The sequence below is a fragment of the Struthio camelus genome, chromosome 3, assembly GCF_040807025.1.
Source record: "Struthio camelus isolate bStrCam1 chromosome 3, bStrCam1.hap1, whole genome shotgun sequence".
Classification (NCBI taxonomy): Eukaryota; Metazoa; Chordata; class Aves; order Struthioniformes; family Struthionidae; genus Struthio; species Struthio camelus.
This window is the reverse complement of record NC_090944.1, coordinates 25252229-25275774: the sequence shown is the minus strand read 5'-3', so window position 1 is coordinate 25275774 and position 23546 is coordinate 25252229. Positions and strand designations below refer to the sequence as shown.

Below are 23546 nucleotides of genomic sequence, written 5' to 3'. Positions count from 1 at the left end.
GCATGAACAGTACTTAGCACAATGAGGTTACAGCCTGTTTTATGCCACTCCGCACAGCTGAAATATATGCTTAATCTTAATACTTAAGATACCACAGGGTTCAATGGCATCAGTATTTTTATGCTCATGACAACAGGCCTAATACTGATGTTTGCAGCACCACAGCAAACACCTCCAGTATGTTAATTCAGTTAGTCCATTCCCTTTCTTCACGGTTTTCCAGCTAAGCTTCAAGCAGTAACAGATACAGGTGTGAGAGTGTGCCAACACAGATACGTTTAAAGTAGAAATGAAACACCAGCTATCTACCCAACTTCTTTTTTTTTTCTATTCTATTCTATAGACCCCATCTGCAAATCCCCTTTTCTGAACTTCTCTAAAGCCTTCTGTAATACCAAATTATACCAGCATGATGTGCTAGCCGGGAAAGAAGTTCAGAATCCAGGGCTGCTCTACTTCACGGGAGCAGGTTCTCTAAACTGAACTATCCCATACACTTTGCCACCTGGTTTTCTTATTTCAACATTTACATTTTACTTTCAAACACTATCTGAAAAACCTTAAATGAATAAGGAACTAGTCTTCCAGGATGTAATTTGACCTGCTTTATCGCCTGTAAGAGATGATGCAAATGAAACAGGATGAGATTTATAACTCAGGACGGATCTGCAGGTTTAGGAATGTGGAAAAGTCTCATGTAAAACAGTTTAAGATCAGTTCAAGTTTAACGAATCACTGAGAGGAAAACAAATTGACAGTGTTTTTTAAAAAGAGAGCAAGAAGGAGAAAATAAAGCCAAAGTAATTGACTATGAATTGAGTGTTTAACATCCTCATAGGCAAGCTCAGGGAGTACAAGCTGGGTGAGTAGATGGTGAGGTGGACTGAGAACTGGCTGGGTGGCAGAGCTCACAGGGTTGTGGTCAGTGGCACAGAGTCTAGTTGGAGGCCTGGAGCTAGCAGTGTCCCCCGGGGTCAGTCCTGGGTCCACCCTTGTTCAACGTTTTCATCAGTGACCTGGATGAAAGGACAGAGTGCACTCTCTGCAAGTTTGCTGATGATACAAAACTGAGGGGAGTGTATGATACCCCAGAGGGCTGTGCTGTCACTCAGAGGGACCTGGAGAGGCTGGAGAGCTGGGCCGAGAGGAACCTCCTGAAGCTCCACAAAGACAAGTGCAGGGTCCTGCACCTGGGGAGGAATAACCCCAGGCACCAGTACAGGCTGGGGGTTGACCTGCTGGAAAGTAGCTCTGCAGAGAAGGCCCTGGGACTCCTGGTGGACAAGAAGTTAAACATGAGCCAGCAGTGTGCCCTTGTGGCCAAGAAGGCCAATGGTATCCCGGGGTGCATGAGGCAGAGTGTTGCCAGCAGGTGGAGGGAAGTGATCCTCCCCCTCTACTTAGCCCTGGGGAGGCCACAAGAGAGACATGGCACTCCTGGAAGTAGTCCAGTGAAGGGCTACAAAGATGATGAAAAGACTGGAGCATCTCTCATCAGATGAGAGTGAGAGAAAGCGCGCGAGAGAGAAAGCGCGCGAGAGAGAGGAGAGACAGGCCTGTTCAGCCTGGAGAGGGAAAGACTCAAGGGGGATCTCATCAATGTGTACAAGTATCTGAAGGGTGGGTGTCAAGAGGATGGGGCCAGGCTCTTCTCCATGGTGCACAGCAATAGGATGAGAGGCAATGGGCACAAACTGAACCACCGGCAGTTCCATCTAAACCTGAGGAAAAACTTCTTTCCTGTGAGGGTGACAGAGCCCTGGCACAGGTTGCCCAGGGAGGTTGTGAAGTCTCCATCCTTGGAGATATTCAAAAACCATCTGGGCATCATCCTGGGCAGCCTGCTCCAGCTGACACTGCTTGAGCAGAGGGGTTGCATTAGATGATCTCCAGGCTCAATCATTCTGTGACTTGTTTTGAATATTTATTATATAAATTATGCTATGCATATTACAGAATAGTCCTCTGCTTCTGACTCAACGAACTCACACTCTAGATAGAATAGGGGAGTGGGGAAGAGATGCATGCACATACTGAAAATGCATTTTCCAAGTAGACAAGTTTTTTTTCCAGGAAAAGAGACATAAAAGTAAAAGAAAGAGCATGCATTTGAGCAGAGAAGGAAAAAAATGGTGACAGATACACTGCAGAGGTATAAAAACAAAGCAGAGGTGAAGAGACAGAGAAGGGAAGAAACAGGCATGAATATCCATCTGTAAATGTTAGCACTGTGAACAAGTTAGCATTGCTGAGTTTACTGAACATCCAGAAGTCACTGCTTTGTCAGCTTTTAAGAGATGATCTGCCAAGTGGAGTCTCGTGATGCCCCCCTTTTTCAGATTACCTCTCAAAGAAAAGTAGCAAGACTTGGGGAAGAAGAGAGATCATCACCTGCTTCGTAGCACTACCACAGTAAAGGAGAGCAGAGCTTGGCATCTCTGACCCGTCTTAGCTTCTCTACAGAAGATGCAAATGAAAAACTGGGAATTTCTGAACTCATAATGAGCCTGTAGGTTTCGCACAGTGGAAAAGTCTCATACAAAAGACGCAAAGAGAAACTGAGTAAAAGGTGTCCCCTCTTCAGTCCCTACCTGCTGAATCCTTTCAAGACACCTTGCTTCACCTATTAGCCAAATGATTGAATTCAAGACCCTAAAATAGTATCCCATTAAACTGAAACAAACACCGTTCCCTACAAAGGTATTTTGAGAACAGCAATACAATGCAGGATATCATATCTTTATACCACCATCATAAGCAACACTTCCAGGAAAGTCAATCCTTAATGTTGGTGTTTCGGACACACCTAGATGACTCAAACAATAACCTTGTTCTGAAAGCCTTCCTTACAAGTGACTCCAGTTACCAGTGGGCATTTTTAAACTGTTCTTCTTAGCAATGCACACATAGATGTACACTTAGACAAAAGACATCAATGTAACGCTTACACACTACCTAGTCTTTCTTCCCTGTTCCTACCATTTCAATCATATACTTGCCTCAGAGTGCAATGAGATGTAGATTACTAAGCACCAGTGGGTTTTACAGACTTTTATTCCTTTAATATCAAATCTACCCAAAACATTAAGTAAGTATGTGTAAAACCAAACTATGGAGAAATTAAAATTTCAAAACTACGTAACTTCAATTTGGCCTTTTACATAACTACTTTTGATAATACTTTACTCTATGCTACTCTTTTCCCTCAGCAGGATTTCTGCTTCATTCAGCAAATGCACCGTTGCCCAGTTTTTGCCCTCATCCTCTGACCCATTAAATACTTACCATCTGCATTCTACGCCGAACACAAAAAAACTTCAGTTTCCCTGTAGACATGTTTGTGAATATCTGACCACAGTTTCAGAAGTCTACATAAAATAAATGCAATCTTTGCAAAAACTTTGCAAGAGCAAATGTTCCTATTCCTCTTCTAGAGGTGGGAAACTAACATTCAATGATGAAAAAGCCCAAAGGGTATAAATAAATTCCCACTGATTTTGTTTTCTCAGTTTCAGACATTTAGTACCTAGTTCTCCATGCTGCACTTTTAACAGAAGTTTAATTGGAGCTGTGCTTTGAGAATATAAACCTCAGCTGCTGTTCAGAAAATTCAGCATTTCTATAAACCCGTCCCAAAGTATCTCAAAAGGAAAGCAGAAACTGAAAGTCATCATTACTGAGTATTTTCATTACACTATTCTCCAGATCTTAAAACTCTGTGGCAGCAACAGAAACGAAAACCAGTTTACTAGTGTATTTGTATTCTGAATAAAGGAGGGAGATCATCTGGAAAAGTCTGTGACCACTATTGGGCTGTATTACAGCCATATAAGGTAATCTTCATCTGATGAAGTGAACAACAGAGACTCTGGGCTCCTAAAGTCCATTGCATTCACTTCAAATTCCAGCAAATTGCTGGAACTGTGGATGCATGCATCTACACTGCATTTCAGTTCGGATCAGGAGAGGGCTTCTGAAGCAAGGCTCCCAATTATCCTCTCTTAAGATACTTTGGTTTGCACGGTACAACAACATGCGAACACAAACCGTTTTCCCCCCTGCCCACTACGCCAAACTAAACAAGATGCGTTCCAAAGGCAAATGGACGTTCACCCAGGCAAAAGCAGAATTTCCTGAAATTATTATAGCATGGAGATTGGGTACTCAGTGCCAAGCACTTCATTCTACAGAACTGCTTTCTATTGTACTACACTGCTTCCTGAGGTAAACAAAACCTAAATTTAACATTCAACCTTTTCCTAATTACATCTCCCATCTTAACCTCAGGTTGACCTAGAGCAAGAGCGCAGAAATGAGGCACAGGAACAACTAAAGATTACAATGTGTCTTGAAACAAAACAAAAAAATAGCTAGCTTGCTAGAAGACATAAGAAGGAACTGTTCAGATAGCAAGTGAGCAGCTACGAGGACAGCACTGGAAGCTTTCTTGACGATAATATCGAGGAAAAAGAGCGAATAACCAAGCAGTTATTTTGTTGGTAAACGTCAGATGTAGTAGCCTACAGAATATATCTGGGAGTGGTATACTTAAATAGCTTTTGAAAACTTATATCAATATTTTGAACTTGAGCAAACTAAAATTTTGAAACACCTCATGACTTAGTGAGAGATGGGTGGAACATGCACGAAGAAGATGCACTCAGGAAAGTAACACAATTTGTTCCTCAAAACAAATTCTAACTTGTCTTCCTGAAGTCATTAGGACTCGTCATTGGAACAGGCTTTGTTTTATAAAACATAAGAACACTGAATCACTTCAAGCTGAAACTCCCTGGGGGAAAAATTCTCATATAGGCGCACAAAATGGAAAGTTTAACCTTAAAGAGTTATAATTTAGAAAAATTATAAGAGGGGGGGAAAAAAAAAAAAGAAACAAGAAAAAAACCACAGAACCTTTGGCCTCCTATGGTATAGGTCATCGGAACAGGTCAGCTTATAATGAGTGTGGCATGTAAAAGTCCCATATAACATTGCATTATACACTGTTCTTTACATATACATAACAAGAAAAAAAACTTACAATGATCATGTTTAAGTTATCAGCACTGATTATCAGCACTGTTTTATGTGGATGTGTGTTAAGTTTCATTTAAGACCTATTAAGCAGTTACAAAACTCACTGTATGCATTCTGGCAATTGAAAAATTAACCCCCTTATTTTTTGGGCAACAGCAGTTGCATTGCCAGTGCAGCTTACAGGCGGGCTTTGTGCCAAACATAACAACAAAACACCAGTACAAATTCTCAGTTTCAATGTTTACGTAGTTACTCCAGCAAATCCATTATACTACTTACCTTACATTGTCTTCATAAAACAAACTCTGCATCTGCATAACCAGTGTTAAAATTGAATAGGAAGTTTATAGTAAAAAAATGTGAAAGTCTTATTAATTTTAGCCTTTTAAAAATTTCCATGTAACTTACGGCATTGCATTTGTATTAAAAAAAAAAAAGTTGTTTGTAACAAAACAGTGTTTAAGGGATCATTTATACAAAGCAAAGGAAAAGGAGGAAGATCACTTGCTGCTCAGAAGAACTTTCATTGTTAAGAAGAGATTTGGCAAAACATTTAATTTCAATAGCTAAAAAAAAAATCTCAAACCTTCCTACATATTCAATGCCTTTATTAAAGCATTAGAAAACTAAAAAAAAGTAGAAAAAATATTATTTCTCTCATGAAACCAATTTTTAATATTCTGCTATGTAATTGTATCTAATTAATATTTCAGGTTCAATTTCCTTTTCCTATCAGCTGTATTTTAATATGAAAAGCTAAGTGTTGCATATAATACCTCCAGAATCCTACTGTTTTGTAGTACTGAATGAGGCAAATACCTTTTGAACAGGGGAAAAAAAGGTAGCAAGGGAATTTTACTGTTACAGGCAATTCTTAACCAGATGGCACAAAACAATCATACTGGCCTAAACAGCATACATTCTGCTGAGAAGTGGAGATATCATTGCATAAAGGTTTGCTTACTAACTGCAGGAAGGCACCAAGAGGCACTCAGAAGTACATGCATGTTCAAAGCTTACAAAAGAACCAAGGGTTTAGTGCTTGGAGCACCAAATCAAGATTCAGAAAATTTGCATTTTACATTCTCTTCTGCCAATGACCTACCAAACTCTCTGAAAGTTGCCTTCTCGTCACACTTCTGTATCTTCTTGTTTTTAATGAATTATCTCTGATCAGAAGAAAAAAAAACAATATTCAAACATACAAACTACAATGAATACCTGTGGCATCAAGAACAAGCTTTTTAGGAATTAAAAGCTCATCTTCCTTTTTTGTTATCTTTTAAAAGAACAATTAAAAGAAGGCAGTTTCAGTTTTCGTTGCTAATGCTTGCAAAAAGATCATCCAAACTGGAGTAGATGCACTGATGGCTACTTGATCATACGAAGAGCCTAAAACAATAGTTTAGGACACAAGACACTTCATATGCAGAGATATCAATTCCGTAACTAAAGAATTTGGCATTTTCCCCCATTTTGTGACACATGAGAACTCTTCTTCCATAGGATCCAACTTTTCTGAGTTGCAAGATGCTAATATGATCTTCTGTCTCCCTGTCAAGGGCCATTTTTTGGCTCCCCACTTTCCCATGGACAGGAGGTACATCTAGTTATTGTACGTACTTCCGGCATTGTCCTGTAAGGTAGTGAGGAAGGTGTACTCCTTTTTCCCCCCCCCCATCTTCTGGTCTCACTGTTCACCAACTACAGTGGGAAAAGATGATCAAAGCACGGTAAACATGAACTACCAGAATACTTCAAAAAAGTTCTTGTGAGAGTTAGCAAATTAAACCAGACTAATAGACGTTTTCTTTATAAAAGGTGAAGCACTGATCAGTTTGGAGACCAAGCTCTGCTAAGACTGTCAGAATTCTTTTTTTTTTTTTTTTAAAAAAAAAAAAGCAACACATGGAACAACCTTGTGTAATTAGTCAACAATAGGAAGAGGTTAAGGTTGGGAATAACTACTATTTGAAACCAACATGCAATTTTCAGCTGTCCCATGAAAATTCCTGCACCAATATTAAAAACAAAACAAAAACAAAAAACCCTACACATGATATCCATGGTAAAGCTGAAAAAAGCAATCCCATGATCAGAATCAGAATTAAAGTGTTTGGTGATTTTCTTCAATTCATTGGGAAAGGTCAGAAAGAGGATTCCAGAGAAACAAGCACACCTGATGAACTTCTGATAAAATTGAAATATCCTCTGAGAGATCAGCTCAGAGCATGCTGCTTCTGTACTGGATAGGGAACGGACATTCCCTCAGCAATTCCTCTTTCTGAACCGAAAGATCATAGATCTTATGGCAATGCTTTCAAACGCATACTTTGGGTCAAATCAAAGCACATATTTTCCTTGTTGAATATTTAACTAATTAGCACTCCCTCCCCGAAATCTGAACCCTCACTTCTTGGGTGAAATACAACAGGGAGGAAAAGGAGCAGGTGTTATTTTGGGATAGTATCAGCACCAAAAACGTTAGTGGTAGAACACTGGGCGTGTTGGAACAAACACTGTTACTCTATGTTTACAGAGTACCCAGTGAGAGGGGACACCCATTTTCAGACCAGATTTCCAAGCGCAACTCCTTTAATAGCAGCCATTTCCTTTGAGTCTATGCTTAAAGCCATCTGTGTTAGTCAACCTGAACAATACTGGCAACAGCTTTTTAATGTTGCACTGATACATTCATCTTCATATGAATTTATTGGCAGCTGTAAGGACTTATGCATCAGACAGATTGATATTTTGGAGTAAAATTATACCGAAAAGAAAGCATTCACAAAGACAAATGTAATGTAGGATAATAATAGTATTTCTATTTCCAGAATTAACTTTAAATTTCTAGCTCATCATTCCGTAAGTATGTTGGAGATAGTGAAGAACATCATGAAGAACATAATGCAGGAAATAGTAATCTGGTTTCTGAAAAACCTAAGCATCAAACCCAAGAAGCTTTTTAAAAGAGGACTTAACTAAAGCTTGTTCAGAATTATCCTATGGAAAGAAAAACCATAGGACTAAGGATTTAAAATGAAACCTCAATTTATACAGTTTACAGTGAAAATAACACTGAGATTCATGAAGGATTGGAAGATGTCAGCAGAAGGGTATTCATTCAGAGCACTAGCCAGCTCGTTTAAGGACTCAGTGCTATCAGATACTCAGCTTTCACATGGCGAACAGCACTCTATTCATAGGCATAGCCTATGGAAGCAAACCAGGAAACAAGTTTGGTTCAAAGGTGAAATCGAAATAAGAATGTCAGTTGGGGTTTTCACGTGTTCTTTCTTCTCCACCCCCCCCCCCAAAAAAAAAAAAAACACAATAAGGACTTAAAACTACTTGCTTCTGCTAAGTAAAAACTGGTTTGGCCAGTTAAGGGTTGCCGAACTCTGACTACAAGGGAAAAACGGTTTCCAAATTCAGAAGACAAAAGGCTGGGATTAGGCTGCCAAAATACAGTTCCAGACAAAGAGCAATTCAGCCACTGAGCTACTTTTCCAAAGCGTGACCTTTCATCATAGGCCTAAACAAGTTAACGTCTCAATGAAATCTCAAAACAGAAAATAATCAAATACTGATGAAAGCAGACGAGAATTAAAGTTATGAAAGATATCCAGTTATTTATTTCCTAGGTAGGAAGTCTTTTTTTAAAGATCTTATTTATGGTCTTGAAATAGTGGCTTACAAATTTCTAACATGCTGATACGTATAAATCTTTCAGTATTAAAAAAAAAAAACTCAGCCTAATGTTCATATAAAGGGAATTTAAAAAAAATAATCCTCAAAGATCTAAATAGATATAAAATTTAAAAGAAAGAAATGGGAAAGGACTTGCTTTTCAGGGCAGCAAGTATGGAAAGTAAAAAAAAAAAAAAAAAAGTAATTTATTACATTGCATAAATCGTCACCATTTTCCTTCTTCTAGTCTTCACTCGAATCTTCTATATTAGATTATTTTAAATAAGTGGGTTTCTTCCTCACCCTTGAGTGCTGAAAGCAGTGAGGGAGTTTATAAGGAAAATGACTTAACTCGCCTCTCAGAAGAATACCCACATTGCAAATACCATTTCTATAACTTTCACTTTTAAAGGACGATTTAAAATTGGTACAAGACGAAGGATGAAGCTTAACTTCTGCTGGGAAAGGAGGAGTAGGCAGCACTTTGAGGTGTGAAAGTGCAGAAACTCTAGTTCTGAAGACTACAGTGACTGAAGAACAAGTGAAGTTAAGATAAATACATGACACCCAAGATGTGAAGTTATTCTTAGTCAAGCTATTTACATACATTCAATTATTCAATTAATATGTACCGGGGGCAGAGGGGGGAACTGTTATGAATTCCATTTTCTTCTGCACTAAGACCAGCAGAACTGGTAACGTGTATCCAAAACTTCCAAGAAGTCTTTCAGAAAGGCCAGGAAAGTCAAATTTGACATTCTTTCTACTTTCAGGCATGTTTTCTTATAGGTTTCACTTCTTTGGAGAGAAGGGGTAAGGAAGAACACTCTTGTATGCTTTCCATCACAATAACATCTGTTTCTCATGAATTTGATGCTTTTTTTTTTTTTTTTTGGCAAGGTAAGAAATACTATTATCTCTACTTAACAGTTGAGGAACGGAGGCCAAACAGTCTAAAGGAAGAAATTGTTACAAGGTAAATTGCAGATTAAGGTCAAATTAAAAAATAATAATAGCAATAAGCAAACAGAACATCTCAGTCAAGGGGAGGAAGGAGGAAAACACACAGTACACAAATCAGATCACACCATGCTATACATCAGCTGAGACAACTCCAAAGAAGTCCACTTGGCTGCACGCACACCCTAATGTCTTTGTTTGAGCCCCCAACAAATCTGCATTTTCATGCTAACTAGGAATTTGGTGCTCAGTGGATTCTGAGTCAAAGAAAACTCAAGGGCAAGAAAAAAAAAAAAAAAGACGACACTCAAGACTGTTTTGCATCAGGCCATACTAGACACCACCCCTTTAAGAAAAAAATTGCTTAAAACATTGTAGTCTCTTCAGTATGAGAGTCTGAAATTTTAGGTAGAGAAAAATGATTTTGGACAAGAAAAGCAGACTGAGACTTCCTCATGGTCCAATAATGCTGATTTTTCTTATTACTTTTAAAGAACCTAGAGTCAGGGAACACAAACACTTTGCATCATTGTAGTTAAAATATTACCAAAGATTACAGTGGAAAAAGCGCCCTCTTTTTAAGTCAGCTCAAATAAATCAGTTTTTTATCTGATCAGGTAACAGTGTATAGCCGTTTCACAATTAAGGCAATGACTGCATATCTTATTCCTTTCAACCCACCCAGTGATTTTTTTTCTATTTTCTTAATGAATTGTACAGACATGGTCAATTAAACACAGAATATATTCATATAATCTTATAATTAAGATTCTGCTTTACACAGCAGGTATCCAGAATCTAAATACCATGCAAATATTACACAAACATTGATCAAGAATTGCTGGTATACACAGCATTTTAAGAAGTTTAGTATCATGCTTGTGGGTAAATTCCACAGGCAGTCTTTTTCCAGCAGTCTCATAACTTTGGAGGAGGAAAGAAATTGCATTAATAAATAAAACAACTTCAGCCAGTTAGCTCTTAGCAAGTAACTTCAAAACCCAGTCCTCTAACTCTTCATCATATGAGTATCAGCAATAAATAAGATATCCAAATGTGTATTTGGATGACATTTTTTATTCATTTTAACACTTAAACAACCACTATACTGGTAGATGTTTTGTAACAATTTTCCAAGTTTACTAGAACTCACTTTCCTGACCATTTTAAAATAAAGCAGAATACCCAATAGCTATGGGAAGTATCCTTTTCAAATACAATCAGAAATGGCCGCTTTCCCCATTAAAACCTACAGTGACAGTATTATATTCTGCTGATGGGCAAGAAACTGAAACACATTGAATAAGCAACAAAAACATAGAAAGTAACACTCTCTTCTATATGAAGCCTGCAAAAATTAAATTGACTATTACGGTTGCTGAATAAACAACTAAAACGTATTCCTCATCTTCAAAACGTAAGACCTACCTTCTCTGTTTCCCATTTAAAAAAAGGAGGGGGGGATTTCACTGCTCCTTCCATTCAATGACTTCAGATAGTCTCTTTTCCTTCACTTCTACTCTCCCTCCTGCTCTTCCCAATTCAGGAAGAATTTGTGTGAAATCAGCCACCTAAAAAGTCTCTTAGCATCACAGCAACGAGAGTCCCATAAATATTTGGAATATGCACAACAACTTGCAGAAGTAATAGACACTACTTTCAGTTGTTTACTGTTTTTCAAACTAATTCAGTTTTCTTCTAGAAGTAGTTTAGTAACATTTGGAATTATGCTTCCACAGATATTTTATTTAACTTCTTCCATTTAATCCTATTACAGTAGGTATTTGTTAACATATTGTAAAGCTAGAGAGCTGGTAGCTATCACTGGGCTTCTAACGGTCTAACGGGCTTCTAAGTTTCCTGCAGGTTCACGGTGACCTCAGCTACTTCTTCCCAGCTTCTCAACCTTGCATACCAAACCCCTGCTCATTATACTCTGGATTGCGAGCCCACCTTTTGAGTGAAAAGGAAACTCCAAAATCCCAACTACTGCAATATAAATTACATCTTTACAGTCAAGCCAAAATAACTTCTTTACCTTCAGATACATTATTCCAGAGCAGAAGTCAGAGGTTTGGATGCCTTCCTTTCCATAGGATTATTCAGTTGCTGAAAACATTTCAAATAGGCAGGCATAACTAGCATCGATCTAGATTTGCAGACACCTTGAAATAGCTCAGCAGCTCAGTTCACTTGAATGCAAAAACACTACTACTAACAATGAAATTTAAACTATTTTCCAAAGGAAAGCAGGAGAATGAAATACCCCTACTTGAAGGACTACATCGACATTCTTTGTAAAAGAAACACTACAAAGAGAAATACTTTAAGGAAACAGGTTTTCACCTGGCTGACTGTAGTTTCTCTTCACCTTTTGGAGGATTTGGTGGGGGGGGGGGGGGGAAGAGGGAGAGGGGGAAGGCAATCTAGACTCCCTTGTTCAAAAGCTTGGAAAACAAGAAAAAATAACTTGGCAACTGTTACATAAAAAAGTGCACATTAGTCTAAATCACAAGTGTAACGAAGAGATGTCACAAATAAGGCTGCAACAAATACATCACAGAGCTTCATTAGGTCAATACAGAGACAGCTAAACAGGACTTGAGGTCAACAGATACCCAGGCTAATGAGCTATAATGGTGACTGATCTTATTTATTTCAGTTTTCAGAGCTCTTTGTTTAAACCAGTACTGTACCCAAGAAAGCCCATAAAGAACTATACAGCTGCAGTACAATAGATACACCATAATAATACTTCAAAAGCAAACAGAAAGCAACATAGTAAAACCATGTATTCAGTAAATAAGTTACTCTTGCATGCCTTAACGTTTTTATTAGGGTGTTCTTTGGGCACTCAACGTTCTTTTCAACATCCCAGGACTGCAGCATTTTCGTAGCAATTTCTGAAAGGTATTCTGAATGCAGAAACGAATGGCACTGTAGTGAACATAAATCAGAAGCTGTTTACACACTATCCAAATGAATTTCTTCAAAGACAGAAAAAAAACAATTTGATGAAACAAAGCAGGCAACTATAGAAGTGCTCAGGTAAAGACTGTATAAACTTTGGGCTGTACCTAATAGTTGAGTTTTTCCTGCTACTTTGCACACACTAGAGAAAACTTGCCAGTATCAAAGTGAGCATGATTACATCAGGATGAATATTTGCTGCTGCTATCTCCCTAAAAATTAAAGATTATTATTATTAAATAATAACAGCTATACACCTTTTATGCTGTTGCAACAACATTCATAAGTCTGCATTAAACAGAGAGGTATTTCTGGTCTCCTGCAGCCTTCTTTCACTTCATAGATGGTTCCTCTTTTCCAACATTGTAACCAGTGTCTGCCTTCCTCTTTTGTTCTACAGTTGTTTCCTATAACTTCCACTCTAGCACATTTTTCTCTTACCTTGGCAGCCTTCTCTACACATTCTACATTAGAGAGAAACTTTAACCAACAATCTGTAGAGAATTAAGTCAACACTTAAATCCTAGTATTAAAAATGGAGAAAGGGGTCACTGCAAGTGGACTAGATCCTTTTGATGACGTGCTCCCTTCTTTCCACCAATTCAAAGGAAAGTTAAGAATTCAGCAAAAATATCATCCCTGGACTTTGCCAGCGCATCAGAAAATATTTGAAGCCATGGAGAACAAGATATACAGAACAGAGAAACAGTATTTTTTTGCACCCCATCTCCTTGTCACCCACCACAGTCTCCATCTATTGTGATGGGAGATCACGCTTTACTATCCACCCTTCATTCTTCTGACTGCTGCTAGCAGCAGATAAGGAAAATACAGGTCAAAGTAGAGGCCCAGTTCTCTTATCCTATCGCTCCCTTATCTGCAGCGCTTGGATTTTACACGCCCATCAATACTACCACCTCTATTACACATAAATTTCCTGGATCACAACATGCTGCTTCAAATTTCAGAGCTGCACACAAGGGTCTAAGAATTAACAGTGAGAAAAAGAAATCAAAACAAAACAAAAAACTTGGGGCACTTTTTTCGTAATCTTATAATTCTTAAGATGAATACTAGGCCATCTATTCTGGACTGCTATACATAACAAACTTTTTCATTTCCCCTCTATATTTAAACAAAAACCCTTTCATTAGACTAAAGCATTTCAGTCCTTAGGAGGCTAAGTTATGTTGCCCGGGCACAAAACCAGGGAGACTAAGGCATCACTAATGCCCAAGGCTTTGTGAAATAACAGAGAGCGAGCTAGAAGACATGTCCAGATGCAGCCTGCAGACAAATCAGGCGCACACTGCATCAAAGTAAAATGATTCCCTGCTCTACCTCCAAGCCTGGTGTCTTTTCTGAATTCCATCTGTGGCTTATCTCCAAAGCCTCAAAAGAAAGTCAAAAAATTTGCAGATACATCTTGCCAATCACATGGGTATGAGGAATACACATCTCATACGTATCTATCAGGGAAAACAAAAATCCTGCCAACTCTTCTTGAAGGCAACCAGATGAAACCCCAAGATATATCAACAATCACTGCTTTTATGCAGAACTGAGTGCATTAAGGACACCCTGAAAGTAACTTAGGTCACCTTCTGCAAAAGGAGAGGTATCATGCACAGGAAAACTAAAATCCTAGAAAGCCAGTATGAAACACAAGAGCCAAGACTGGAATTCCTCCCCACAAAGAGAGGCCACGAATTTCATATCATAAAGCCAGCAGAGTCTGCTTTAGAAAATTATGGAGAGAGGTAGATGCAGCAGAGTTGCCTGTCATCGCTAAATTAAGGAAGCCGTTGCACTAGTTTATATGGTTTATGTTTAGGAGGACTTTTTCATGCTTATGCTTGTTTAAAAAAGTCAGTTTAGATTCTGTGGAGGCTGATGGCACTCATGTAGAAAATTATATTTATTCTACACAAACAAACAAATGTATTCAAATAAGAGCTAAAATTAAAGTTCAAAAACACAAAAAGTGCGGAAACTACAATGAAATTCAGTGACTTTGTTCAAAACTACGGCTTGTCTTCAAATTCTGGATTTTAAATGAAGTGCATAATTATAGGCATGACATTTTATTCAACCCATATAGCTTTGCATAGCTCTACTGTTAGTGCTCAGAGCAACAGTCTTTCATTTATCATCTAAAAGACAGTCACTAAACATAGCTTAGTTGATCCAGTTCTTCAGCTCATGCCTTAGAGCCTCAAACTTCTTATCTGGACAATCCACAGAGTTCATGCTCACAACATCACCACAGTCAACCTCCTATGGCAAACGAAGGACCATAATAATTCAACCAATTTTTGCCTATTTTCAGATAAAAATTTTGCTCCCTCTGGTGGAAGCCGGGAAAGCAAAGATTATGCTCTGAACATAAACTAACCCTGCAGGGACCTAAAACGAAGAAGAAAGCTTTGCTCTCCTAAAACCCTTCTCATCTCATAGACATTTTAAATATTTCCATGCTAACGTCAGGTAAGCTGACGTGTCATGAAGAGAAGTGATTTTGTCAACAGACAATCAGCAAGACAGCGCCAGAGCTAAAAATGGGACCCACGTCAAGTGCACTAGTTGCCACGCTTCGCTCCTGAGAAAAAAAAGCAGTGACATAAGCACAAATACTACAGGAACATCGGCAGGAAAAACAGAACCCTAAGTGAGAGAGAAAAATATAATAAAATGCTTAAAGTCGCAACCTCAATGCATTGTGCAATATACAATTCTATAGCAACCAAGTTTTTATCATCATCCTTCCCTCTCTTCTCTTTGGCTGTAAAGGGCAGGAAGGATATAACTACTTTTACTCCCTCTCTCCCTAAACAAGACAGAAAAATAACTGTGTTTTTATATAAACATTCGTTAATTAACTTCAAGGACCCAAAAAGGTATAGTTGTGAACAGAATGCTTCCTTTAAGTGAGCAGCAAACTTGTATTCCACAAAAAGTGAAAGGATACAGTTCTTATATTAGGCTTTTAGCCCCTAGGCATACGAGAATATCTTTTCATAAGAAAATACAGAAGAAAGGTATGCAAGTTTGTCCTCCCCAATCTATAGAGACAGCCCAAGGTTCTTGCTTATATGAAGCATCTTCCCTAGCACCAAAAGACCGAAAACAACATAAAACACTCTTCAGTGAGAGTAGAACAATCAACCTACTGAAAAACATTTGCTTTTCCAAGTAGATACCTCAGCTAACTTGGTGCAACACAACTCAAAATAAGAGCCAAAGGAAGGGTTATCATAGTGGCAAGTTACAAAATACCTAGTCAGGGGATATAAACAAAAGGGAAAACAAGTTCTCCTCCATTCCAATAGCTAGCTTGTACTCTAGTACCCAGAAGTAAGGTTTAAGAACAGCTCGCCGATAGAGAAACAAGGCATTTCTCTAGTAACACAGTTGGGCTCACCAAGGAGACTGTTCTTCTTACTAGTACATTAGACAGCTCTGGTGGAGCTGTCATCCTCCATTTTTTACACTGATCTCTAACTAGCAGTTAACCCATATTATTTTCAAATATATCAATGCCTCTAGTTTTACCAAATATCGAGTCAAAAACTAATTAATTCCTATAACTCAATCCACAGATTTTAATCCCATTAGTTATTTTGATCTTAGAGGTAGAAGCTTCACCTTTAACTGACATACCTGCTTATTTATATTCCTCGTCAAAAAGTGGAAGTTTTTGTCCATTTGCTTTAATACCAAGACAGAAGAATAGCATTGACACACACTATCTGCATTTGGCCTCCCAGAGTCGCACACCTCTGCCTTCACTAAACCGTATAGCAGGGTAACCACAGATGGTAATTACTTAACTGTAAATCACAACCACAACATTTGGGATTATAAAGATTGGTATGCACCTGCAGTCAAAACAGAAACACAGAAGTAGAGGCATGAAACCGATTCACCTTTATCCACTGCTTCTGAGAGGTGTGATTCTGTGCTTGGATGGCATATTATTCTGGAGTGCCCGCTGTTGAGTATCCACTGTACTGGTATGACTGTTACAGTATGGATTTGGATTAAACAGCAGAAATAAACTAATAATCAGAAAACCTTTATTCTTTTCTACTTCTTTTTTTTCAAGCATCAGAATATCAGCACTTCCTTTCTGCTGTCTGCCCTCATTCTCTCCTCTACCAAGCCCGATTTGATTACACTGAACACACTCCACATTCTTTCTGTATTACAAACTTATTATCAAGGCAGATGCTAAAAACACCACACATCACACCACACACACACCTCTCTCACTTCAACTCATGTTGAAGTGCTTGTTTGTTCATTTTTTAAACATGGATATGTTTTTCTTAGTGTGTGGCATAGTTTTGTAACTCTTCAACTCATATTCCAGTTATAATCATTGCTCCTCATACAAGCCTGGGCCTATATTATATAGGGTCCACTGACACCTAAAAACAAGGTATGTACACTTTTAACTGCTTGTAACAGCAGATCTTTTAAGCCACCCTACATTGCGATTATCCCCAAAAACTTCTACAGATCTCATAAATAGTGCTTCAAAAAAAAAAGCCAAAAAACGTTGTTCTTACAGAAGCTTCTGCTGCGAAACATCCAATCCAGGCACATTTTCCAAACTTTGATGGAAAACTAACTTTATTATCATCAAAATATCAACAATACTTAAATTTGGTAGAAGTAACGCTACATCATGAAGCGGGTAAATTTACGATTGCTATTATAAATAGATAAGTGGTTATAAAGACATCAGCATCACTGGACCATGCCTTAAGAGGCAGTCATCCGTTATTATTTGATTTGCAATACCTGTAAAAGCTACGTTCTTTAAAGAAATAAATACATGGCACCTGCCTGAAAGGGCTTATGGCTTGTGCATAAGAGGTACTGAGCCACATGTGGCCATTGATTCAGGATGCAGATATCACTGGGTGTTGTACTAGTATCTGTGCCATCACAGCAAGTTCAGTTTGAACTTGTCATCTTCTAGAAAACTAAAAGAAGCAAACTTTAGGTTAAGGATACATATAAAAATGTATCTCACCCCAATTCTTGCAAACTGGTCAGGGAAAGAAAACAAGCAAACAAAAAAGAAATCATAGTTCAGTCATTTCCAAAATAGTCTTTCACCATCCTTCCTCTGTGCTTACTAATTACTTTTTTCGCTCATCAGGTGGGTTTTGGGAAGCCAGCTCACAAACTCCTCTCTCTACATGAGCCCAGACAGTTTTCCTTAATACATTTCATTCATTCATACACTATCTTAGATGCTTTCTTCAAAGAAGTCCTCACATGAAGTTTCCTGGTGTTACGCATCTATAGGCAAAGTTACTTAGAAATCTTCCTTTCTGAAACGTTTTCTCTAGCTGCATGCCATGTTACAAATATGCACGCAATACTAAAAACCGGTGAACACACAAATATTCTGGAGATTCAGGAGGGCCAGACCACCACACCTGTAAAAAAAAAACCATCCTGTACAACTTCAGCCGTTACCCTCAGCTTCCCAACCTGGCTCGGGAACCTCTCCGACGGCCGGGGCAGGCCAGGGGACTAACATCGCCCAGGGATCTCTCGGTGACCCGCCGCCAGAGCCAGGGCCGCGCCGCCGGCCCTCGCCGCCGTGACGCGCCGCGCCCCTTGCGCTGCCACCGCGATTAAAGCCCCCGGCAGAGGCAGCACCGCGCCGGCACCGGCCGCCTCCCCGCGGAGGATCCGCGCCCGGCCGGAGGCACGGCACGGCGGCACGCCGAGCCCCGCGGCCTGAGCCCGCACGGCGGCAGGGGAAGGCCACCGGGGCCCGCGCACCTGCAGCCGGGCCGGGCCGCGCCGGACCGGGCCCGCCGCCCGCCCCCTCACCGCGGCGGCCGGGGGCGCCCCGCGAGGCGGGGCCCGGCGGAAGGGAGGCGGGAGGATGGAGAGGCGGCGGCGAGCCGGGGGGGGGGGCGGCGAGGCGCGGCGCGGGGGCGCTGCCGGCGCGGCGCCGCCCCTCCCGTCGCCGGCGAGCCCCCGGGCGGGCGCCTCCCCCCTCCTCACCTGGTCGACGGGCAGGCGCACGGCGTTGCTGAGGGGCTGCAGCAGCGTGGAGCCCGTGGTGCTGGTGGCCATGGCGAGGGCGCCTCCCGCGCGGCGGCTGAGCGGGCGACGAGGCCGGCGGAACCGCTCCCCTCCCGGGCTCTGGCGGCGGCGGCACGAAGAGCCTCAGCCCCGCGCGGCGCCGTGACAACAAGGGGCCGGCGCGGCCCCGCCGCGGAGTGACAGCGCCAGCGGCCAACCCAGGCGCGGCCCCGCCGCGGAGTGACAGGCGGCCTTGCCCAATCCCCGCCCCCCGACCGAGTGGGCGGGACCAGGCGGCTCCCGCCGCCGGCCGTGCCCCGGGCCGGAGGGCGGGAGGGGGAGGACGGTGCCGGGCGGGCGGGCGGCCGCGGGGCGGGGGGACGGCGCCGGTGCTGCCGCGGGGCGCGGGAGGCGCGCAAAAACGGGGTTGCCGAGGCGGCAGGCGGCGCTGGGGCGGAGCGCCGGGCAGCCTTGGGGCGGTGGCCGGGGCGGGCCGGGGGCCGGTGAGGCAGCCCGGGGCCGGGGGAGGGGGGGGCGCCGCGCCTGCGGCGGTGCTGTGGTGAGGTGGGGCCGCGCGGCGCGCGGGTGGGGCGCGGGGCCTGGCGCGGCGCCGTGCGGAGCGCCCCCGCCGCCCTGCGCGCCCCCGCCGCGCGGCCCTGCGAGGCGAGAGGCGCGGGAAGGGCGCGCGGCTCCCTGAGGGGAAACGGCCCCCACTTTGCGCGGGGGCCGCTGGCGCCGCCCCGCGGAGGAGCTGGGCCCGGGGCCCGACCGGCTGTGGGGTGGCCGCGGCCCGGAGCGGCTGGGCCGGAGGGGCGCGGGAGGGATGGCGATGCGGCGCTTGAGGCTGCCCAGGGCGCGCCGAAGGGGTCTCAGAAACTGAGTAGAAACATACTGTTCCCAGGGCCAAGCACTGACTTACCAACTCTTATCTATGGTGTATGGCCATCAGCTGTACCGCTTTTGGCTTGTTAGGAACCTGGTTGTTAAATATAGAGACCCAAAGTGCCGTAACTGCCAGCGTTTCTTCTCGCGGGGCTCAGGCCGGCAGCGGCGTGCCCCTAGGGAAGGCCAGAAGCGACGTGGGGATGGCAGCAGCGCGGCGCTTCTCCTCCTGCCCCGTGAACGTTGGGTAGGAGAGGCCCAGAGAGCAGCCTTCCACGGCTGGAGGCTGGGACGCGCAGCAGCCTCTACCCGGCCGATGCGCTCCTGCGCTAGGCTATTTGTTAAATCATCCTCTTCTCGTGGCCCACCTGCCGCTTTTAAATTAGAGCTCTCTGTTGTGTTAGTGTGGAATATTTTCTTGTGTAATAACGTTTACCTTAATCGTTTTCTAAATGATAGGGTGAAAGAGCCTCCAAAGGAATATACTGCTCGTTTCTGTACAACTACCCTAGGATACTGGGGCTCTTGGGAGAAAATTGCAGGTTATTCTTTGCACTTAATTAAACATTTGTTATAATTATTGTATATTATACTTCTAAAGCCATGCTGCCATCACTAACTTACCCTTAAAACACAAGAATTTCTCCTTCATTTTACAAATGTGCAAAGATGAAGTGCCTTGTCCAGTATCACACTAAGAGTGTGAACCATTTCTGGAATGGCAGCTGGAGAGAGTGATTTTCATATCCATTTAAGTTCACAGGTAATGAGTAGTAGCTGAAAAATAGAGGTAAGCGTAATTTTTGGATAGCAAATCCACTGCTTCTCCTACTAAATTGAAGACCACATTCTGTACTTCCCTTTTACCTTGTGGTAAGGTCTTTTATCTGCATTTAAAGAGACTAGTTCATAGGTACAAATAAGTGGTTTTAATTAGATTTCTTCATTGCATGACAGGCAATTATGGTTGTGCTAGCATCTGCAGCTTCAGAAACAATAGCAGAGTATTTTCGCAATAAAGCGAGGAGAGCTGCTTTCAGAAAGGAAATAAACACTTTGTCCCAATAAATTCTGAATCAGTCCATGAAATGTGAACCTGCGAATGTATACGCACATGAGAAGCTTCATAGGAGAGGAAAGCCACTGGGCCCAGTAGAGTCTACATCAGGCTATATACATATACATATCCATGTGTTTGTGTGTATGTATGTGTAAAAGATGAAGCTTACTTTATCTATTTTTCTCTTAATAAGTAGACAAATATGTATGTATACATATATCTGTATATTTGCAGGAATCTTTGGAAATCTTAACCCAAAGATTCTGGAATGAAACTACAGAAAAGCTGCTTTAGAAAGAGCTGATAGCTTATTCTGAATCACAGTCTAGTCACAAGAGATGGTTCTGGTGCATCTGTATAAAGCCATGGAGGTGGTATTACTGAGAGTTTCATGAAATATTCACAGCAAAAAATTGACCTGCTGAGTGAAACCCCATAGTTTCCATTAACAAATTATTGTGAACAAGCTCATAATACTACAGTATAAAATGTCAGTTAGTTTTAAAACATGGCCCCTTTTTGATAATTTTTATTATTTTTTCTGTGTATGTGTTGTAGCAATGCTCAGAAAATACTAAAATACGCTTCCTCCCGTGACTTCTAGGATCTTAGAACAGGAGTTTATATTTGAAATATACCTTTATCTAGACTGTAAACCACATTATCATTATAAATAGTTTGCAGCTATGGCATGAGGTTTCATAGCTACATGTTTCCATTGGAGAAATTTGGTGTTTTGGGAAGATGTTCTTGTGTTCTTATTTGAGAAGGGGTGCGTTGGGGAAGACAAGATCCGAGAAATACATCTTGAAAATAGTCACAAAATAACCCCTCTGCAGTGACAGGGCAAACTGTTTACATGAAAGAATAAAATGGGTCCTGCCCCGCAGAGCTTAAAATCTAGGTTTATAATTAAAACTGAAGCATACAAATGTTGGACAAGAAGAAAATAACAGCAAAATAAGCAGCTTCTGCCAGAGAAGAAGTAGCCTGTCTTTGATGTCTGCTGTAAATTACATTGTAAGGGCGTTCACAGGCATTGCAGTAGAGCTAGGTCCTGCACTTTTTTTGCAAGAAGATTGCATTGCATATGTTTTCAGAGGATTTACTGCCTGTGTAAAAGTACTATGTTATCCATGGGAAGACGAAAACATCTAGCTGAACAAAGGTAACATTCCAGATCACGTTATGACATGCCAACAATGTGACTAGTCCTGAAAGTTAAAATACAACAATCTTCCGTATGATGCAGTGGACAAGAAGGGTGGAGAGCAATGTGAAGAAGCTAATGTACCCGGAGCAGTGAGTCTATACAGTCTGGTGGTCACGTAAGTGGAACAGTTTTTAATAAATGTTGCTTATTTTCATGCTGTTAAATTGCACATAATCAACAAGAAGTGGTACTTCCACAGGGAAATTCTTTCTACCAAAGGCTACCAGTCAAAATGCCGAAGGACATATATTGATTTAAATAGCCCCTAGAGAATAGCTTGGCATAACATGCATTTCTGATGATGTATGATTAACTTTTTATGATTCCATAAGTGCTCATTGTTCTTAGGTATAAAAATAATTGCAGAGGCTACTCTCCACCCTATAGAGATCATACTGTCTATCAGAATGATGTAACAAACACTAAGTTTTCTGTAAACTTCATTTAGTTGAATGAGTATTTAAGATATTCAGTTGTTTTTGAGACTAGTCTATTCATATGGCAATGCACAATAGAAAATAAAAAGAGAAGATCTGTAGCAGAGGACAGAAAAGGACAACGGAACAAAGTTATTAGCTGCACCTCATTTTGTACAGTTCTTGTTCCTCTTTTTCTATGACAAGTTACTTCTAGGAAAACGATCACAATCAGGATATAGGAGCAGTTATTGAAGCTCCTTTTAGCGAAATAGATCAAGAAGAAAGCTGGTTTCAGTATTAGCTCTGTAGGGGCTATCACTTCCACAATAAAGTCTTATTTTAGCCTTATCTATCTGGCTTTGTTTAGCCTAAAATGTTTGACACTTCATTGCAAAGACAAAAATATTTCTGCAAAAGCTGAAGCCTGTCAAACTGAGTTCCTGTTAATAGAAGTTCTACTTTTGAAATTTTTGACGTTTTTGAAAGCTTGTGTCTCATCCTTCCTCCAAAAGAGTCTTTTGCTATCCCTTCAAGTATTCCGTACACCATAATAATCTTCAGAACCATCAACCAACTAAAATAAACTTTAATTAGCCACTTCTTTGGTACTGGTAATTTAGAGCCCAATGTGACTGTTGTTGATATGAATCAGCAGGCATGAATGACAACACTGTTAGGACAAACTGTTATTAATGACAAAACTGTTGATTGCCAGGTCAAGTAACATCTATTTGCCTTCTTACTAATTAGGAAAGACGTAAATACCTTTCTAGAGGCAGTAAGTAAAACCTTCCTGTGAGTCTTATGACGGAAGAGTTTGTTTCTAGATTTTTCACTTCTTCATTTGTTTCAATCTTTTAATTATTTCTGAGAGAGAAAGAGAGAGAGCTTCTCTGCTTTTAAGGCAGCAGCCAATTTCTATTGTCAAATAGATTTAGACCAGCTTTTTTTTATCTAAGTACTTAAGTTTTGTAAATTCTATGATGAGGAAATGCATTGGTACATGAACTCATGTTCAGCTCAGACTATTTTGTTTTTCAGTTGTAAGGTTAAGTCTGTCAACAAAATCAAGCAGAGTTTACAAAGAAGCATCAGTAAAAGCTCACTTTTCAGCTGCAAAAATCAACTCAGGTACAGGTCTTGGATGTTAATTTCCTCTTTAAAGAACTTCAGGCATGCATGACAAGAGCAAAGCAACTGACTTAAACAACATTTTGTAAGTTTGGTCATAAAACATATTCAGCATCCATACATCTTATTA

General features: G+C 41.0%; 1 protein-coding gene across 5 annotated transcripts in view; it reads right to left on the bottom strand.

The window, feature by feature from the left end:
- Positions 1 to 18953, bottom strand: part of MBOAT2 (membrane bound O-acyltransferase domain containing 2) — a 98377-nt gene extending 79424 nt beyond the window's left edge. The window contains exons 1-2 of one of the 5 annotated variants that reach the window (XM_068937224.1): positions 18691 to 18910; positions 17699 to 18110 (exon numbers count right to left, since the gene is read on the bottom strand). Coding sequence is in view for 1 of the 5 variants with exons in the window: in XM_068937222.1 (XP_068793323.1) it covers positions 18691 to 18762 (72 nt within the window). In the remaining 4 variants the exon portion in view is untranslated. Of the gene's footprint in view, positions 1 to 6142; positions 6201 to 17698; positions 18111 to 18165; positions 18234 to 18690 lie in introns of those variants that run through there. The other 4 variants (XM_068937223.1, XM_068937222.1, XM_068937226.1 and 1 more) reach the window with 4 other exon arrangements.
- Positions 18954 to 23546: the final 4593 nt, after the last annotated feature.